We start from the raw sequence: 21,226 nt of genomic DNA, 5'->3' as shown, positions 1-21,226 counted from the left end.
CTTAACTAGGCTTATTGGTCCCCTGATTAGAAGTTACTGTATTTGCTATTTTGCACTTTTTTGTATGGGATTGCCATTGAACAAGATTGAGTGGATAACACAGTAATTGCCACTTATACTATGTTTCATCTTATCATCCATATGCTGAGATGTTTTTGAACATATTAGATTTGTCATTTTGCACATTTTCAATGTTGCTAGTTAAGAGTACTGCATTTATGCCATAGGAATTGCAACTTGCACTTAATCTGTCTCTACTATGGGACATGGTCGAATCAGATATTCTTCTTTTTCCAATTTGCGAATTTTGCACAATTTAATTCTCTCAGAGTATTAACATAATTTCTAGTACTATATATATATATATATATATATATATATGAAACTAACCACTCCAATATGGAGGTTTTGATAACGGGTTTGTTAGAGATTCTCATAGATGTGGTGACATGACTGCCAAACACGTGATAGAACAGGAATTGAAACGTTTTTGCAACTTTCTTCCCCTTTTAAACTCTTTGGTGTTACCGGCACAATTGGATTTCAACAGTCTGAGAAAGCCTGACCATTCAGGCGGAACGCGTGACTTTTTTCCACCCTAGGGGTGAGTGACTTTTCTACAACCTTATTGCTGTGTCAGGGGTGAATTCTTTCACCTTTGTTTTTAATGATGTGCTGTGAAGTGTTATAATAAAGATGTCATTTTAAAGTAGCAAGGTTTTGTGTGCTGGGATCTTTTTGTACCTGCCCGTTATGTGGTTTTTTTGTAGTGTTACAACCGCGTAGGGGCTATTGTGTTTTTGATATATATAAGTGCATGCAAGCTAAAATACCTGAAACTATAACATCAGCTCTACGGGTACCTGCTCATGCTCTAGCACCTGGAATCTAAGAGACGTATGGACGAGGGTAATAACACCCCATGAGACTGGGGAAAATGAAGTGTAAAATCTGCAAGAACCCCAGGATTTAGCCAGCGCCTCGTTTGGCAGTCCTGGGTAAATGTCTCCTAGAGCAGGATTATCTTTGCCCCTTGCCAATCACAGTAAGCGACTTCCTGTGCATTTTAATGGGGTTATTCAGACCCCCTAATGTTCTAGCTCATCAAAGAGCAAGTCTCTGGAGGCGGCATACCAGGGCACATCAAGGAGGATAAAGCCAAAGTAGTCTCTGGCATTATACCCGTCATCCTAGGACCACAATTCACTGCAAGTGATCACCCATGATGCTAACCAATTCTAAAAATTAAACCTTCAACCCCACTCTCCCCTCCCCGCACTGCAATACCCCAACCCGCTGTGAAGACCCCAAACCACATGAACACACAACACCGAACCTTTAACTTTGGGCAACCATCCGGGGCGTCTTGGAGCACCGACCTTGCCGCTACAGCCGATGGGAGGAGAGCAGGCCCATAAACCAACTTGTATGTACCAAGGATGGGCTAAGGTGTTACATTCCTAATCCTGAATAAAAACCCCACAGAGAACAACACTCTGTGTGATTCCAAAAGTCCCAGGCATACCTCGAGGTGACTCCTGTATCATTCTCTAGACTTTGTACTACCCTGGACACTCATACCAATCCCAATCGCCCACAAATCCACTCCGTCAGCCTTTCGCAAGGATTTTTGGAAGGAAAGGGCATCTGCTGCATCACCAAAAAGTGATCCATGTTATTGTGGACCACTCGCAGCTTTGAGGGATACAGCATAGCATATTATAGGCCCTACTCCAGCAATTGAAGCTTCACTGCAGCAAAAGATAGGCGGGCCTTCTGGATCGAGGGAGTGATGTCTGGATAAAGGGAAATCCTGGCTTCCTGGTTATGCAGTTCACCTAGCTCCCGTGCATGTCGCAGAGCAGTGTCTCTATCTCTGTAGATGAGCATATGGGTGATCGCCGGACAAGGACTGCCCAGGCTTGGGGACCTGAGAAGATATGCAATGATCCCTTTCCACAAGAAACTGTGAAGACAGTGGGGGATCCAACAGCACCTCAATGATGCCTTCCACGAACAAAACCATCTTTTACGGTGGGACCAATTCTGATATACCGACAACCTGTATGTTCCTTCTAGATAACGCTTCGAGGTCATTGTTCTTCACACAAATCCCTTTCACCTCTTGTAGTAGAGCCAGCAATTCTTGGCACATTTCGGAACTGGTATCTTCCAACGTCCCAATAATGTGTTTCACCTCCGAAATGCTCCACTCTTTCTCAGTACGCTGCTGCATCCTATCCACCTTTTAAAGACCAGGTTATCCGGCTTGCCATTGACTGACCCAAATCTGGTCTTCATTTGGGCCAGGATAATGGACAATTCGGATGGAGCATTCGAACATGATATGTCATTTATAACGTGCCTTTACACAAGTGTTTCTAGGCGTGACAAGACAAAGGATTCAAGACTGAGGGATGACAAGGCAAACTATCTTACTAAGCCTAGTGTCATTCAGATCGTGCAAGTGTGGCAATGTAAAGTGCAAGGGGAAGGGAGGAGGGGGGGAAGTGCCAAGGAGAGGGAAGAGACGTGGGTGTGATCAGGGCAGCATTGCTCGTCGTAAGTGCAGCCAAGGCAGTGCGGTTCTGGGTAAGTGCAAGGAGACAGAGGGCTCTGGCTAACAGTTACAGCACCTAAGTCGGTGACCTTCAGAGAGTTTGAGGTAGCTGAGTGAAGGGCCGAGAAGGAAGGTATTTTTGGAAGAGAAAGTTGCATGTAGTTCGGGAACCAGTGAGCCTTGCTGAGTCGGGCAGGGCTTTGGCGAGGTCCTAACACTCTTTGTGTGATTGTCGTCCTTGACCGAAGCTTGTTCACCTTGGCCACATGCGCAGCTCCCCTCTGCAGCAGACTAGATGCTGCAGGAGGAACCAGTTTCAAGCCAACAGTGATCAGAATGGTCGCACCTCCTTTGAGGACACATGCAGTTTCCCAGTCCCAACAGCCAGGGCACCAGCTCCTGCGGAGCTCCCCACTCCCCGCACCAAAGCAGGGTAAACTGAGCTGGTCCGGTCTGCACAAAAGAAACAAGTATGGCATAGCCAAAAGACCTACAGATTGACATCCATGGTCTCTACGACAGTAATCCAAGTTGCTGCACCCAACACACCACAATTCTGTAACAAATGAGTCCGCTCTTCACCAAAGGCAGCGCGCTACAAATAACTTGCCTGTCATAACAAGGGATATGTTCTCAGCTCAGCGTCTTCAGTAACGGTCAGTATATCCCTGTAGCCGGTAGCCACCCAGCGTTGTCAGCCCCCTCGTCGCCTCAGCCGTACCCGGGGCACAACACAGAAGAGTCCAGGTGATGATCGCTAGTATCTCCTGCATAGGGTTCGGTTCCTGCCACACACCAGGCCTGCAAGTCCCCTGCCTGGGGTGATCAGGCCTGCAGCGCGTTCTGTAGAGGTGAAGCGCTGCCACCAATCTCAAACAGCCTGCAGGGGAGATGTCACCCAACAGGACTGCACCTTTGAGGGGGCTCAACGGACCAAGGTACTTGGAATGGCCTCACTGTTCTGTCTCTGCCGCAGCGCAGTGCGGAGCGACCTTCTTGGTCATGCACTCTCTAGCGCACGTTTGTGTGCAGTTTGACATTCTTTTCCCCATCTCTGTGTGATTGCAATTTCTTTTTCTGTGGGGCATAGGTCATTCAAATGTATTCAGTATGCATGTTATTTTTTTCTTGTGTAAAAGCTAGAATGTTGAGTGTCTTTTAGTAATGTCCCCTAATTTGGTTGGATGCTGGATGTGTTGCTGGCTTGTTTGGTCATGTGAAAAGGAGGTGTGTTGTGTTTTGAGCTTGTGATAATGGAATGTTGTATGTTGCAGCAGTGCTAGACAACAGACCATCTAGAGGAAAGATGGTGCTGGTGGATGTTCCTTGCCTACAGCTACTGATTAAGAAAAATAAAAAAAGAAATATTTCTTATACTCCTGACAACTGCTTGCTTATTTGCCACTGATCTTCCGTTTTACAGATTAGGACCAGAGGTTAGATGTAAGGTTTCATGTAGGTCCCTCCGAGGGCCTTGTTGTGCCCATCACTGTTCAATATCTGTGTCTGCCCTTCCCTATACTATCAAAGCTATTATAGACCTTCAGTTGGACCTTGTAATGCTCAACTGTATATCGCAATAGGAGGTATGTAAAACGAAATTAATAAACGTCGGCAATGTTTAAATCGAATGCCGATATTGAAGAAAGATCTGGAATAATAATTCCTGGGAGCTGGGGGTTACTTATCATATAAGAGCCTGGTTAAGTGATACTAGCAGCTAACCATGAACCACTGAGCTCTGCAGGCCAACTGGAGCCATGCAAACATACCTATGCAATGTTAACTCTATTTGGGAATGTGTATAAAGTGGAAATTAAAAACCTCTTAAGACATTTATAGCATAATGGGTAATATATGATGGACAAAACTTTAACTTGTGCTGCTCATTTAGAAGTTAGATCTACTGCACACCAATCTCATTCCCACAGGTACCTCTTGCATGTTGGGTGATGCCTCCTACTCAGGAGCTGCTTTTAACTTTGCCTCCTCAAAGTTTTATTTCACCTCTAGAGAGGGTTGGCTTCAATAAAACAAATAAAAAACGAAAGCTATTAGTTTGAATCCAGGATCCTGCCGTCACGTTGACAAGTTTTTGACAATCCACCCTATATTGTCCGGTAGGATATTTTCTATCGGGATTAGGTTAAAAGCATGGTAATCATTTTGGACAGGACTGTCATTTGCTGTGTGACTTAATCAGGCAGTCACACCATGCTTTTTTGGGGAGGCGAAAATTCAAAATAATACTTCCCTAAATCCCGATATGAAACAGGCTGCTTGTGAAATTAGTCAATTTGTAACTTGACTTTGTAATTCCCTTTAGGACAGTATATCGAAACAGCTGGTGGGCGTACGCCAGTTGCAGAATGCACCCTGGCACTAGAACTAATCTTTAGTTAAAATCGCTTATTAGAATTTGCCTCAAGCACCCTCCACCTATGTTTCATGAGCTCTTGGTAACATATTCCAATAATAACTATCAAGCACTATCTATTATGTATTTTGTATGTATTTCTAAATCCATCAATTCTTTAAATATTTGTGACCATTGATAGTTGTATTTCTCACATCACACATCGTGATGTTATGATTCTGCATCCCTAATTATAGTGACAATTCCCGTTAATGGCATCCAACCCTGAATGAAGTGCAATTTAGTTGTGTGTCCTGCATATTTTGTTCAAATTTCTATCTTGTCTCCTAATCAATGTTTTGTTTTAGTTTCATCCCGGACTAGGTTGAGTTCAGACAAAACGAATGTCTATTCTACTGGTGGGTCTCTTGTCTTGTTCATTGAATGGGCTTTGCGAATCTACAAATTATCCCTCTTATCTGCTAGATCTGCAATTTAATTTCAAATAATAGAATGGCTTGGCATCCTGCTTGCATTTTACCACAAGGTTTTGTCCAGAATTAGAACTGATTGCTTTCACTGAACTCATTGAAACTGGAAGTATGTTTACATTTTACTTCATTTGTACGCTATATTTTGACTAGAGGAATGTAATTCATTATTATAACAATGTGCATACAAATGAGTGGGGTACATTATAAGAATATAATTTGTCATGTGAGCCAGAAGAAAACTTCACTGGTAACCAGTACACAAAACGATATGGTCCATAAATTGCAAACTAATGGCGCCTCAGCTTATCTGAATGACCTGTTTTGCACTTACCTCCCTGACAGACAACTCATCAACTTAAAAGAAACTTCCAGAAGTTCCTATCTTTTTATAAGGTTAGGAAAGCAGGTGGCTGAGATACTAGTTGGAGGGCCCAAGTATGGAAACTGCTTCCCTTCAAACAACTGACTCCTTGCCTGTGTTTATTATGAATAGAGCAAAGGCTCCATTATTTAAATGTGCTCTTGCAGATCCGTGGTTCCTCGTGTCCCACTTCCATCTCTTCTCTTCTGCCAGTGCATCTTCTCCACCTTTTTCCTCCCTCTGCTACTATTTTATTGTAACCACTAACTCTATCATGCTTTACCAAGGTAATGGATGTAGGCATTGAGTGTGCTGAGCACCGGAATTTGGTCCTGCCTAGGCCCAGAACTTGAGCCGTCCGGCTAGGTACTGTTAGGCAAGCAATCTTTATCTCGCCCCTAATTCCCCCCCACATGTCCACATTCCATACCAGCTAGTCCTATCCTGCATCTCAGTCTTTCATCTAGAATACTCTGCTCTCTTATCTCTGGGTTCAGTTACTTCAGCTCCAACATAATTGGACACACCACCTCTGCTGTACACCTGCATGTTGATTTGTCTCTACATATCAATTCTTCAAGGTTTCTGAAACCCTCAAAAATAAGAGCTAAGCCTCAGGTCTGGCTTCTTCCTTTTATCGCCCGAGGAAGCTAGACACTTGTTTTGACAGATTTGGACTGGTTTGCCAGTAGTTCCTAATTTCTGGTCACCAGACAGTGAATTTTCCATCACTTCCCCATCTCTATGATGCCATCTATGGTTCTAGTCCCAGGGAAGGCTGACATAAAAAATCATGTTTATTAAACAGTCCGGCTTCATGTTCACAATTCTTTCTAATATTCATCTTGTCTAACGAATTAGGATATAAATTAGTCCTTAACTAAGACTGGAGAACATAAGGTATCCAGTACGTTTCTCTCTCATGGACCGTTTGCAACAATAGGTAGCAATGGCATTGAATATCAACTTGCTTAATTAGCTACGTTGATGCATCACTTCTCTCGCTTCAGCCAAGAATTCTAGTCTTGACATTGAGCAAAAAGACATGTTTCTAGTCACATATACTCCAAGTCCGTATCTAATAACAAATTATGAATGGTAATCATCATTGCTCCTAGTACATCTGTTTCACCAGAATCCTTGCGTTCCACCCACTGATCCCTTCTTGGTACATCTACCTCCTTGGAGAAGTAGATAGAAACGTAGGTGGTGTCGAAGGAGTGGCAGACCTTTCGGTTCCATTAAAGAAGTGGGGCAAAAGTAAAACATTTCTGAAAAACGAATGTTAGTTTGTTTGGAAGGTTGATGGTCTTCAGTTAGTCAGGGTTGTGAGACAGTGCGTCTATTAGGATTATAGAGGATGGAAGGAAAGGCCGCCCATTTCACAGACTCCCTTTTCAAAGAATAGCAACACAATGATAACTTTTTCTGCCCACTGATTTGTGAAGAAAAGGAACCAGGAGTCCCTCAAAACATTGTTAGCGCCAACAGCCCTCCTAGGGGTGTTACAATGAGTGGCACGCTTCAGAAGAGTGGGGTTTTAAACGGGTAAAGATTCATATGGGTAAACCTAGCTGTGATCAACTTGAAACAAAATGACGGGATGACTTCTTCATGGATTTCAACAAGATAGTCTCTGTAGTCCATAAACAGTCTCACAATCTTGTTTCTACTTGCACAAGGGTGTGATAAACGCCAATCTAAATCTACAGATGGGAGCAAGCTACGACCATCAAATAATATTGTAGTCTTAATGGAGTCTTGTCAAAATAAAAGGGCCTATACGAAATCTATTGCCAATCCTTACCAATAATTTACAAATGATGTGGGGTAATGTTTTTGAAAAAGAAATGTGTTCACAAAATAATATGTCATGATGCTCGGGCCGTTGGCCTCCCTTCACCACGTTTTCACCATGGGGCAAGGCAGATCACTTGAGCAAAGCACACACTCTGGCATTTGCGGCACGAGGATACAGTTCCATTTTCCCAGTTCAGGACCTTCTGTGTCCAAGTCTCTCTACTTCTTGCAAGTCTCTTCATGCAGAGGGCCTGCTGTACCAAAAATGTTATTTTCCTTGTTTCAGGTGTTCACCCTGGATCCTCCTCAGCTGGGCTCAGATCCTTTTCAAAACAAGTTTCAGAGAATTATTTTTTGGGTGACTCTCGGTTCACCCCGTATCCCCCTCTGTTGGGCTTGGATCCCTTTCTCTTGTTCAATTAGTCTCCCTCAGCCAGGCTCGGACCAATTGTGACATACTATCAAAGACTTTCGAATGTGCACAGGGTTTAGCTTGACCCGTTGCATGACCACTTCAATCTCAATATTTTTCTCTCACACTCCGCAACAATTGGACACTTAACAGAGACTTTCGAAAGAACACCCACTTGGCGCCGGACCACTCGGTGTATGGCCTCCCAATGTTCAGTTATAAAGTTCAACTTCTTCTATTTGTGTCGCTCATCCCAAATGCCTCACACACTGTTCTCTTTATACACTATTGCGCTTGCAACCTCTGTTCAAATCACAAGCTTGTTTGGTATCAGTCTTTCCGACACACCGGCTGTGCTGTCTTTTCTGACGCTGCTTTGTTGTAGGAGTCCAAGACAGTACAATGGTGGCAATCGCTCCTCCCTGCCTTGGTTATCGGCGCAGCAGAGCCCCGGGTACCTCTGACGCACTGTGCAGGTTTGATCAGCCTTAGTTCCTGGTCTTTGGTTTCTTACTTTCCTAGATTCACAAAAGTAAATCTTAACAGGTCAAGGGTACTTACCTCTTTGCAACCCTCTCTGGTCTCTCCGGCTTTCTCCCTGTATTAAACTGCCATCTTGGAACTGCTGTTTCCTCATGTGCCTTTTTGCTCGCTCAGTGTGCTTTCGTGCTCCGCCTTTTATCCTTGTTGGGAAGTCTGATGGAAGTCAGGTGTCTGTAATGATCGGTAATTGCCTGACCATTCTATTGGGACAAGTCATTGTCTCTCAGTGAACTGTCAGCGAGAGTGTTCGTGTTGAGAAAGGGGGTGGGGTTTAGTTCCTAGGCATCCTACCTGGTAGGATGGGGAAAAGGTGTTACAAGGAAGGGGCTACTGCCTCCCACCCTCTGGTGTCCCACTTCGACTCCCTGAAGATCCCTCATCCAGGTGATCCTCCCACACAGGTCCACCCCCAGGAACTGGATCCAAAAGCGATGGCTGTATCCTGGCCACCTGGATGACAGATCCCCCGGGACTAACGGGTGAGACACCTTCAGGTTTCTCACAGCCTCCACATTCTTCTTGGTTCTGGTTGTCATCTTCTGCTTCTCGTCCTGCAGCCTGAGAATTTAAATGCCCTTGTGAAAGAAATGGAGCAAATTCAGTTAGCAGCAATGTTGCTGCTATTGCAATAGGGAATGGTGCAAACCAGTTTTGCCACAATCAGTATGATCTAAAACTATTTCACTAGCTCTTTGTAACATGTCAAGAGGTAGAGAGGAGGCAGCAATGCAAGGCCCCTGAGATTCCACCAAGAGTCAGGCCTACTGGTCTGGTAGTCTGTCTTGAAAGATTAACACAATTCTGATTGTGGCCTAGGAGATCGGACACTGGTTCCCAATACTCTCTACTCCTTGAATCTTCACATGATTCTCCCCATGCCTTCTCAGTGCCTTCCCATGTGCTCATACTGCTTTCCCTCCACTCTAGCTTGTCGGGCATATGCCATACTTGGCAGCCTTCTCTCTCCTCCATCTCCTCAGCCTTCCTTATCCTTGGCTACCTTGTATCTCTTCCTTCCTCTCTGCTGTTGTTTCTCTTTCTCCCTCCTCCTGAGGTTACCATGCACCTCCTTCAAATGATGCTTTCTGCCACCACTACAAAAATCCAAGAATAACAATGCCAGGTAATCGATAGATATAGCACCGCTACATGTTCATTGAAACTTGGAGAGAACAAGCAGAAGGGGAGGATTACAAATGTTCTTGCAAAACCCATACCTTTATTCAACAGAAATGACTTTCGTACTGGTTTAAAAACTGATGAACCCAATCCAACCTGCTGCAGTGTCCACTTAGACTGTTATTGCAGTGTACATTCATGCACCTGCTACACCCCTGCATGGAGTTGTTCAGGAGAGTGAGTAAAAACAAACCTATTCCAAAACCGAAATGCCATGCCAGGACAACACACACTGGACTTCTTTAAACTAGTTCCCAGACTACCTTAGGCAGACTCGACCCAAGGGGGTGCTCTGTAGACAAGCACCCATCTACTGTAAGCCAGGACCTATAACTCATAATTATTCCATGTCTAACAGTTAAGGAAGACCGCATAGTATTGAGAAGCTGTGACTAGCCTGCTAGGAAGTTTACTGCGCAGAAGATTTGTTGCAATCCAAATACATTGAATTTCTTTGACCGAATGTGTCTACAAATATATGAGGGGCGGGGGGGGGTAAGGGTAATAAGGTTGGGGGGGGGGGGTCTCCCCATGTTTATCTTTGCAGCCAAATGGATTAAAAGAAAATTGATGGATTTGGATTCGACCAAATCTCCCCGATGTGATCACATAGAACCTGTTTGCAACACAGTGGGGGAGATTTTGTTTCCAATAAACAACCTGAACTGGCTCTTCAACACACTGGATTTCACAGCCTTCTGGGGCGAGAGGGGCATGATGACACCCTTGTTTCTACCAGGGAATTAGCCCATCAGTAAGCCAAATCGTGGATGCAGAAATGCTAGCAAGCAAGTGTTGATGTGCTAACTGCCAACAACAAATCATTAACAGTTCTAAAGCGTACCTGAATATAATTTTTCCAGTTTTTCCTACAGAATTTATCAAAACACTGCTCAGTGGCTTTAATCCCAATGGTTCAGAAAGTAGGGCGGCACAACTGGACTAGTGGGAACATTTAACTAGCAACTTTATTGTACAACAGACCTGAAGCGGAGACTATATTAAGAAAGTAATTTATTTTTCACAGCAAGCCTTGTGCAAGTATTTGTGTCCACTCCTGGTTTTTATTTTATTGTTTGCATGGATTTCCCATCGGACATCCTGGACAGCAAGGCCCAGAATGTGTAGGAGTGGGTCTGAGCATATATCTGAACCGAATGGGGCATGTTGGCTTGTGTAAATAATCCAATTCTGGCAATGCACACATTTATCAAAATCGAACTATTTTCAACTATGCTATTAACTACAAAGTGGAGGAATTAAACAACCGCAATGCTGAAGGGCAGCACACTGGTATTGAGGATATGGGGAGTCTTTGATTGCATTATTGTATTGCCTTCTATAGTTGCATGAAGCTGGCACTGAAAGCACACTTGGACTCTTAGATAATTTTTAAAGTGGATTTTATTTATCAATGAAAATCTATGAAGTTAAAACCCACATTTGGCAATTTTTCTGCAGCCTCCTCCATATGAAATGCTGGGGAGCCTATTTATTATTTTTTATTTATTTGTATCGTGCCGACCACCCGTGGGCATCAGGGTGCAACATAGGGACGCCACTAACATGAAAATGTGAAGACAACTGGTGCAACCAGGGAGACAGTGTAAATAGTTATGGGATGAGCAGAGATGTATTTAAAGAAGTGAGTTTACAGTTTGTTTCTGAAACTCAGGAGGTTGGTTTCTAATCTCAGATTTAAAGGTAGATTGTTCCATTTTGCTGCTGCGGGTGTGGGAAAAGATTTACCCAATCCGTTTGATCTCTTGTGTGGGGCTATGATGATTTGGCCCATTGATTCATATCTTAGTGTGCAACCTGGCACATATTGAGTGATTTGAGATAGGCTGGTGCTTTCCCATGGAGACATTTCTGGACCAGAGTCATGGCTTTAAACGGGACCCTGTCTTCCACCTTCAGCCAGTGAATCTCCCTTGTAGCGTTGCTAATGTGGTCTGTCTTAGATTTCTGCTTAATGATTCTGACGGCCTTGTTTTGGAAGAGCTGGTATTTTGCAATACACTTTTTGTTTGCATTCAGCATTAGAGCATTCCCATATTCCAGTCACGAGAGTATGATTGCCCTGCCTATAGTGGTGCAGTTCTTTTTGCTAAGGTAGGGATTGGTTGCTCTTAATAGCCTGAGATAGTAGGAGCAGTTCTTACTCGCATACGAGGCCGGAGCTTCAGCACTCATTGAGGCTTCCATGATCATTCCCAGCGTCTTAACCTTACCCACTACCTTTATTGAAAGTCCTTAATAAGGAAGGACTCATATTGAGGTGTGTGATTGGCTTGGGCTTGGTGAGATCCAAATATCGGCTCTGTTTTATTGCTGTTATGGCACTGTCAATTGTGGTCCATCCTTGATTCAACCTTATTGTAAAATTTTGTGACGGTATTGCTGTCTTTAGTGTAGTCTCCACTCAATTCCACCACCAGCTAAGTATCGTCAGCGTAATTGCAAAGTAGACCTTGATGTTATTCAGGACTTTGCATAGCAGTCTTAGATATAGGTTGAACAGTAGGGGAGATATGCTGGCTCCCTGTGGAACCCCACAGAGTATGTCCATTACCTGGGAGAATTTATCTCCCCAGTGTACCTTGGATTTCCTGTTAGTAAGGAATGATGTGAGCCAACTAATTGCCTTCTCAGAACAATTGGCGACTCTTTCCAGTTGGTTGGATCTGACCATGGTCGAGAAAGTCGAATGCTGCGCTTAGGTTAAGGAGGATGAGGAATCCTGTGGTCCCCTTGTCCATGATGTTCATGTATGTTTGAAGGTCCAGCACTGCACGGAAGCTGGATTTGGTGGTGTAGGATCTCATTCGCCTCAACATGGCCCTGTTGAGCAGTGGCAACCTTGTCCATCACCTTGAGGATGAAGTTGCAATGGGTTATGGGTCGTAGGTTGCCCGGATCTCATTGGTCAAGGCTGGGCTTCTTTACAAGAGGAGTGACGATGACTGTCTTGATGCTAGGGGGCACTTCCTTTTCGTGAAACGAGGCATTGATTATCCTCGAGAGTGGCACAAATATATCTGCATTTTCCAATATCGTTTTAGGGGGCAGAATATTCTCTGCACACGCTGTGGGCTTCATGGAGGTCAGAATGTTCAATCTGTCTTCTATCGAGATCTCTTGGAAACCAAAGGCTTCTATATTGTTCGGTGTGGCCCTAGGGGGCGGCTGGTTAAAAATGGCCTGAATAGTTTGAGCACTTAACTGATCCCGGGCTTTTTTGATTTTGTTAAAGACTGTCTGGACTCCTGCGAGGGGGTGAATGTTGGGGTTTTAGCATCAGGCTTTTCAATGGATTTAAGAATATTAAATAATTTGCCAGTGGCATTGTCGGCAAACTTGATTTGGTGGTTGTAAAAAGATATCTCTGCATGGCAGGTACTTTCCCTATAGGATTTTTTAGATTCTTTCCAGCGGTATTTATTTGTTATGGCTGGTTCTTTCAGCTATTTTCCTTCTCTTTTCCTTTTTTAACGCTGTGAGGTCAGGATTGAACCAATTTTGATGGTTGCTATTGGGTCGAATAGATGTTAATGGGGCCTTCAGGTCGACCAATTCCTTGACATGATGCAAGAATTTAGACAGGATGGCCTCACATGTGTCCTCTTCCTTGAGGTCTGTCAGGATTACTTTGATACACTGTTTTAAAATGCAGCCTTTCGATTTTCTTAATTACGACTTTGTGTCCTCTTGGGCTCATTGGGATTTTTCTGTTTTGGTGACAGCAAAGTGAGGGTGATGGATATTCTAAAATGATCCGTCCAGATGCGTGGCGTTGTCTTGTAGCCATCTGTTTCGAGATTGAGTGATCAGCCAGTCGAGCTGGTTACCTAGAGCTCCTAATCCACCAGCATTGTGTCCATGTCTGCCGCACTGGTGCTGTCTTCCAGTATAGAATGTTAGCCCTCTAGTTCTTTAGTACAATTTCTGTAGACTACGTCTTTGAAGATGTAGATTGTCCGACAGGTTAGTTAACCTATTGGAATGCTATATATTGAATGTTGGCTGTGACAGGATCCTGTTATGAGAGATGAAACAATCTGAAGGAAGAGTTGTTTCTATTTAGGGCCCACAACTCTGTCTGGACTAGATGTTATATTTTCTTCAACTCCATTGGCACGCCGTATTTTGCTTATGGAAGGTAAGCACAGAAAACTGATGGTTTGTTGTATACCATATTCGTATGGCTCTTTGCATAGCTGCAAGGTCCTTCAAGGAGGAGTAGGCGTATCGCAGCTTCTGTCGAGTGTTTGCCACTGATGGTGTAACTGACTTTCTAAGAACTCTGGAAATGGCAAATGCATACCCGGGAAGGGCACTCTTCCAATCGGGTCGCTGGAACAGCTGGTGAAAATGCACAATCCCCTCCTGCTGTTCCAGCCACCCGAGGCCCTTCCCAGAGTGTCGCATTCTTTCCTTTTTTTTTTAACTGCTGGTTTGCTGCCCCTGTTACTCATCTCTGTCTGCGCTGTGCTGTTGCCTTCTTCCCCCCCCTCTGTCCCGTCCCTCTATTCCCTCCAATCCCCACCTTGTGTGGCATAGCTCTGTGCAGTGCTTCCTTCTCTTCTTCTCCTCTCTCCTGTCCTTCCCTTTCCCCATTCTCACCGTCTATGGTGCTCTCAATTTCCCCCATCTTCAACTGCTTCTCTATCTCCTATCCTACTCCTCTCACTAGGACTGGAAGGAAGAAGCTCAAGAAGGACACCCTGTTCTCCAATACAGGCCTTCCCATCGCTGACACCCTGGTCAGTGCCTCCTCCAGACAGACTCTCACCAACATCCTTTTTGTCGATCCTTCGCCTGACATATGGACCCTTCATATGGTTGCACTTCTCTCTCCTTCTTCCTTTTCCCCATTAATGGTGGCACCAGGTGGGAGGTCCTCTTGGCCTCCTTCCTGTCCTCCAGAGTCATTATGAATGTCTACCTAAATGGCACTGTCGTGGGCCAGGGCCCTCAGCCCAATCTCCTACTATTTGGTTGGCGCCTCCCTCGCCTCATCAACTTCCTTCCTTTGCTTTCTACTCCTTCTACCACTTCTCTGGCTCCTTTTTGCCAGCTACTACCTATCTGGCCCCTCAACCACTTCCGTCATACACCATCTGGCATCCCTGCCATCTACTGCCTCTCTGGCTACCTTGCCAACACCCCCACACCCCGGCTCCCTTGGTACCTCCAGCCTCCCCCTCTTGCTTCCTTGCCATCTACCAGCTCTCTGCCGCCTCCTCCATCCACCTCTTTGGCTCCTCTGCCACTCCCGATGGGTATTCCTCTCTTGTACCCCTACCCGGAAGTCTTTCAAAAGTAGCAACCTGCTCCACGTGGCTACTCTCAACTCTCGCTCTGCTGTCAAACACTTCTGACATCTGCCACCTCTTTGAACTCCTGGATCTGGATGTTCTCGCTCTTACTGAGACTTGGCTCAAGGCCCGCTATGTCACGAGTTTTAACAAACTCCTCCCTGAGGGCTACAAGATCCTCTCCAAGCCCAGGCCTGGAGGTGTAATGGAGTGGATCCCTGCTCCATCATCCCCACTCAGACCTATTCCTCCTTTGAATGCCTGGTCTGCAGGCTCTCTATATCTCCCGGTGTCTTTGACCTTGGCCACCAGCTACAGGCCACCTGACCAGGTCACCCTCTTTCTCTCTGAATGGGCTGACCTCACCTCCCCTCTCCTTTCCTCTACCTCTCAGCTTCTCCTCCTTGGAGATCTCAACATCTGCCTGGGCTCCCCAGATCCCTCCTGGGCTTTTCCGCAACGTATGCAACTCTTTCTCTCTCCATTCTACCCTCTGGCCCGACACACTCAGCTGCACACACCTTGGATGTTCTCATCTATTCAGACATCCATCTCTCTAATCCTCCTACTACACCTCACTCCTGTACTGACCACTTCCTTCCTTCTTTCTTCTCACTTGAAGCTTCGTGTACCTCTGACCAAGCCCCACCCAGCACTGCCACCGTCCTTCGCGGCCTTTCGACCTATGAAGCGAGTGTCAGTGGTTGCCTTTGCCTCCACTTTCTCTCCCCCACCTACTCCTGCAGCTGACTCCCACTCTTACACAGCCCTCTCCAACCTACTCCTTTCGATCTCTATAGCCCTGGATATCCTGAGCCCTATCATGAGTCGGGACAGGGGCCTGACGCCTGCCACCAAGTGCAACTCTTGGTACGACTCCGATCTGGCTGCTCTGAAACGCAAGTGCAGAGTAGCTGAGCGGAAGTGGGGGGGTGGCGCATAGGGCGCGCCCTCTGACAAATTGGCCTGCCACCTGCTCCAAAGGCAATTCAGAGGCTCCATCTTCTCTAAAAAGAGGGTCCATATTCAAGCCCACATCTCTGCAGCCTCTAACAATACAGCCAAACTTTTCCAAATCTGCAAGGAGCTGGCCAATCCTACTGCAGGATCTACCTCTTCTACACCCACCCAGGCCCTCTGCACGGCTCTGGCTTCTCATTTCACCAGTAAAACCCAGGACTGCCTGTCCGTACTCCCCTCTTCTTATCTGATGATTTCTAGACAAGTCTGATCTATGAAAGTCTCATCCAAACAGGTGACCCCCTGCTCCTACAGAACAATTAGGGACAACATTGTCTCTCTCTCGCTCCATGGACGATTTCTGTAATCCCTCCTTCGCCTCCGGTTCTTTCCCCTCTCCCCCTCTTTTCTCAAGCACTTCCTTGTGCACCCTCTTCTAAAAAAGCCTTCTGCCGACCCTTCCATTCCGACAAACTATCTCCCGATCTCTATCATCCCTTTCTTGGGCAAACTCCTGGAGAAGTTGGCCATCTCCCAGCTAATCCTCCACCCTGAATCTGTTGGTTTTGTGAGAAACCCAAGGGTGTTCTCACGGATAGACCCTGAGGATCTTTTGTTCAGGTGGCCAGGGCACAGCCATCGCCTTTGGAACCAGACCCTGGGGGTGGACTAGTCGGGAGGATCACCTGGAAAAGGGTCCTTGGGGACTGCGGGAGGAATGCCCTTGGGAGAGACTCAGTACCCCCTCCCCTTTTGAACACCCCCCTCGCCAGTCTACATGGGAGAGCCTTGTGGGGGAAACCAGAAGCCCTGTACCTGCAACCCTACATCCACCTCCCTCCTCCCCCCACAATACCCTACTCAATTTTCCCATAATTAACAGATAACACTGACTTCCCAAGACCCCCTACAAACACTGAGACGAAGAGAGGGATTGAGAGGGTGAAGATCACTGAGAAGAAACAAGCTCAGACACAGATGACAGACTCTTCCCTTTTAACAGACTGTCCCCTTAACAAGGACAGGCAAAAGGCAAGGTCAGGCCTCCCTCTACAACCATTCACACCTGATTCTGGTTGACTCTCCCAAGAAGTATAAAATGTGGAACAAACGGGCGCACACAGCAAGTTGGGGATGCTGGATGGTCCACGGAAGCCAGAGGGAGACAATTCGAGCTGGAGACACCCTTGAAGGCATGGAGGAAGAACTACTGCTTGATTGCTGGACCTGTGAGTACAGGGGAGGCTGCAGTGTGGAGAGGGAACTGTACCTCCCAGGGAGCCTAACCAGGGGCAGCTGGGGTTACCTGGCGGTGACCACACCAGAGCTCCTCCCCTGGCCAAAGCAGGAAAGCACAGGGCTTTTGAGGGGCAGGTGGCGAGAACCTGACCACAACAGGTATCCCCTTGAACTCCTGCAGCTCCCAAAACCGCCAGAGTGCCAAAAGGGGAGCTAGTGAAGTTGGAGCAAAATCAGAATAAAAGGTTCTGGGATTTGAAGTCCAAAGACAATTTTGAGAGAAAAATTGAGCAGGGTGCAACACGAGTACGAGCAGGACTTCTGGGGTGAAGGCAAACTTACTGGAGCAGAGGTTGTTGCCTCTGACAGGCAGCGAAAGACACGTGGAGAAGGCCAGATCCCGCAAGAGAAGACTGCATTGTGTTTCAAGGACACAAGCGACCCTCCCGGGTGAACGGCAGAGTTTGGGAGGCGAGGCCAAGCCTGTGGTACTAACCTTGACTTGTGAATTGGAAATCGTAAAACTAAGAAAGCAACACACACAGCCAGTGAGTTGGCAAGCGATCTGAGAGAGGTTTGTGTGTGTGTGTATTTAAAAAAGTTGAGCCATTTTCTGTTAGTCCAAGTGGTCCTTGATCTTTCCTCTGCATTTGACACGGTCAACCATGCAATCCTGATCAATCATCTCTGCAAGACCTTTGGCATCACGGATCAGGCCCTGGCGTGGCTGAGCTTCCTCTTCGACTGACCCTCCCAGGTTCAGCCTGGGTCCTTTCTCTCCACCACCTCTCTCTCCACTTGTGGTGTTCCCCAGGGCTCTATCATCTCACCTTGGCTCTTCAGTGTTTATCTGGCCCCTTTGGACCTCCTGATCTCTACCTTTTCCCCTAACTTTCTGTGTTATGTGGATGACACGCAGCTCTCCTTCAGGCTCTCCTTGGCCGCCTCCTCGCTCATCCCTAACTGTATCTGCTATTCAAGCTTGGTGCGCTGCCAACAATCTCTGCTTTAATGCCAGTAAGACTGAGATGCTTCTGATAGGGACCCTTGCTCCTGCTTTTCTGCCCTCACTCTGTCCGCCCTCCTTGTGCCCTCACCCTCTTGTGAGGCAAAAACCTTGGGGTCAACTTCGACTCCTCTCTCTCCTTCTCTCCCCACATCACGGGCCTTGCCAAGAAAGCCCATTTCCAGCTGCACCTCAGAGGCATTCTCCCTTTTCTCACCTTCGCCCAGAAGCTCACTGTCTCCAGAGCACTGGTTCTCTCTAGTCTGGATTACTGCAACATCCCTTTTCTCAATCTGCCTTACTCTACTCTTTGCCCTCTTCAACTCATCCAGAGCAGGGCCATGAGACCTATTCCTGGCCTCAAGCCCAGGGACCGCATCTCTCAGGCCCTGAAATCCCTCCACTTGCTACCTGTGCCTTTACGGATCAAGTTCAAGACCCTCTGCATCGTTCACACAGCTTTCTGGGGCTGCGGACCTCACCATCTTCAACTATCTGTTCTGTAATATGTACTTCAAGCAGCTTCAATTTATTAGGCATACAGCTCTGTCTGTTCTTCTAACAGGAGGTTTTGAAGGTTTATAATTGTACATGTTTTTCATTTCTTTTTATTCTTGTAATGTATTGTTTATAAAATAAAATGAAGATATGTATTCATCAATCAGTATGTGATGAATTTGGGTATCCTAGCTGCTTCCCCCACCTGTCACACAGGCATCTATGTACACATTAAAAAGGAAGCCGTGTTCTTTCATAAAAATTTCCATCTTTGAATAAAAGAAGGGATTAGATCAAACTAACCAAAAATAAAGTAAGTTGTCAGCAAACCCTTTGCAGAGAACTGTCTGACTAAAAAGTCTCAGTTGTCAAGTGAAGAAAATAAATTTGTGATTTACCATTAAGCTTGTCATATACAGAGCAGGCTTTCATAACTCTCCTTGATGCTACATTTGGATTTATATGGGGTGTTCTCATGCGATTATTTGTAATATTTATTTCCTGAGGAGCATTTGAGGTGTTGTGGACATCATTTCTTAAAATAACGAAGATCATTTTCCGTCTCACGGTAGGAGTTTTTTGGTTTTTTTTAGGTTCTTGCTTAGCCACCTATTACAACATAACCTAGGTCCACGCAGTCTGAGCTCCATTCTACTTTTGACCATTGAAGTACACAACAGGGCTGTTTTGATCTTATAGAATGCATGCTGGATTACATAGGTGTGCAAGCTTAACTAAAAGGAAACAATGCATCGCTGTAAGCATTGCTGATTAGGCAGCACATGCACAGTGCCCATTGTGGGGGTGCTAATGATGGTTGGGTGGTGTGGGGTTGCCATAAGGGATTGATCTGATTTCTGTGAATCGGCTGTTAGCATGTTTAGACATTGCATATTTATTAAGTCCAGTGTCTCGAAAGGCGTGCCATTTTGGTTGGTAGTGTGTAGCATACCAAAAAAATGATTGTGAGGCCAGCGTTACAATACAACTCGTTATATTGGGCCACATGCTGTGAGTGAATATGTTGGCGAGATGATCAGAAGTGAGTGGAGGGTTAAATAGCGGGCGAAGTGTCGTATCGATCATTGAGAATGTCACACTTTCCATTTCAGCTGTCGGGTTGAAGATTTCTTCCCGATGATCTCTTTGCACATGCTGAGGAGTTGCAGAGGTTTTCGTCAGCTGGTCCTGGAACTTGGGTGTCCTGCTGCATTCTCCAGCATGGACAAGCCAGTAGAATCGTCCATCCGTACCAAACTCATCCAGCAGCTGGAACCCATCCACCTGGAGGTCTACAATGAGAGCAACATGCACAGTGTACCCCCGGGGTCGGAGACCCACTTCAAGGTAGTGGTGGTATGCAAGCTGTTTGAGGGAATGCCACAGTTGCAAAGACACAGACTTGTTAATGAAGCCCTGAAGGACGAGCTGGCAGGGCCAGTTCATGCACTCTCCATCCAGGCAAAGGCGCCCCAGCAGTGGAAAGAGGACCCAAGCGTGAGCAAGAGTCCTGCCTGCCTGGGAGGCTCTAAAAATGATCCGCAAATGAGCAGTAAACTGGGCAACCAGGCTTAATTTTGAAGGGGGGCAAAGCAAAGGTACTCTTGGACAGTCTACAGCTTTGCACTGCTAACAGTTTTACATTTGAATTGGTTTCTATAATAAAGTAATCTTGTGCACCTTTCTGTGTGAATTGAGTGTCGATAAATCATATAAATGTGACAGCCGGTATACAAAAATGTGGCCCATCCAGTCCTGTGCTGTGATTTATTACTCTTCACTTCAATCCTCTAACCGCAAAGTAACCTCTACAGTGTACCTTTTTGCCCTTTTTTAAATCCCGATTCCTGTCCCGTCTACTACATAGTAACAAGATATTCATTCCTGAACAGGCAGCTCCCAGAGCATCTTTCAACAGTATTGGACTCAGAACAGGTAAGTAGATATTTTTCTGTGCCGGCCACCTGCCTGAGCGAGATTTTCTTTCCAGGCAGACCCTTTTGATTTGGATAAGAACTAATTCAATCAGTGTGCATTTCTCTGGCAAATGCTGCTCCTGCGGATACCCTATTTTGTGCCCCTTATGATTTATATGAGCTACTACTGTGTAAGAGAAAGCTATCTATTGGAAGAAGTCTGTTGTGGACCTTGGCCCATCTACCTGCCTCTCCTTCACCCTTATATAGGAAACTTTGTCATCTATAGTTGCCCTGTCCATCACTAGAGTACACTATTGTGACAGCAGGGTAAACAGATTTCATCATATCCTCTCACAAGAGCATTATATATTTGCCAACAGTTACAAATGGATCCCATGTTGGGTCAGCATGTGAATTTATCTACATGCCTTGACGCCCAGGATAGTTCCCATGTCATTAAGTCTGCAATACTCCTCTAAGTCTATCGAATCTAAAAATGTTACACCCAAAGCCTCTTTAAAGTGCACTATCCCAGTTGTGACTTATCAGGCTGGGTACTTCATTGCCAATCACCCTTT

At 45.7% G+C, this 21,226-nt stretch overlaps 1 protein-coding gene across 1 annotated transcript in view; it reads left to right on the top strand.

Annotated features, from left to right (window-relative positions):
* Positions 1–20,408, top strand: part of BOLA1 (bolA family member 1) — an 87,904-nt gene extending 67,496 nt beyond the window's left edge. Inside the window, exon 2 of the mRNA XM_069652449.1 lies at positions 19,842–20,408. Coding sequence (XP_069508550.1) covers positions 19,867–20,304 — 438 coding nt within the window. The 5' untranslated portion in view covers positions 19,842–19,866 and the 3' untranslated portion in view covers positions 20,305–20,408. The remainder of the gene's footprint in view (positions 1–19,841) is intronic.
* The last annotated feature ends 818 nt before the right edge of the window (positions 20,409–21,226 follow it).

The sequence above is a fragment of the Ambystoma mexicanum genome, chromosome 1p, assembly GCF_040938575.1.
Source record: "Ambystoma mexicanum isolate Mex_15411 chromosome 1p, UKY_AmexF1_1, whole genome shotgun sequence".
In the NCBI taxonomy this organism is placed as follows: domain Eukaryota; kingdom Metazoa; phylum Chordata; class Amphibia; order Caudata; family Ambystomatidae; genus Ambystoma; species Ambystoma mexicanum.
The sequence above is the reverse complement of the archived record's forward strand: the minus strand, read 5'-3'. Positions and strand labels throughout refer to the sequence as shown.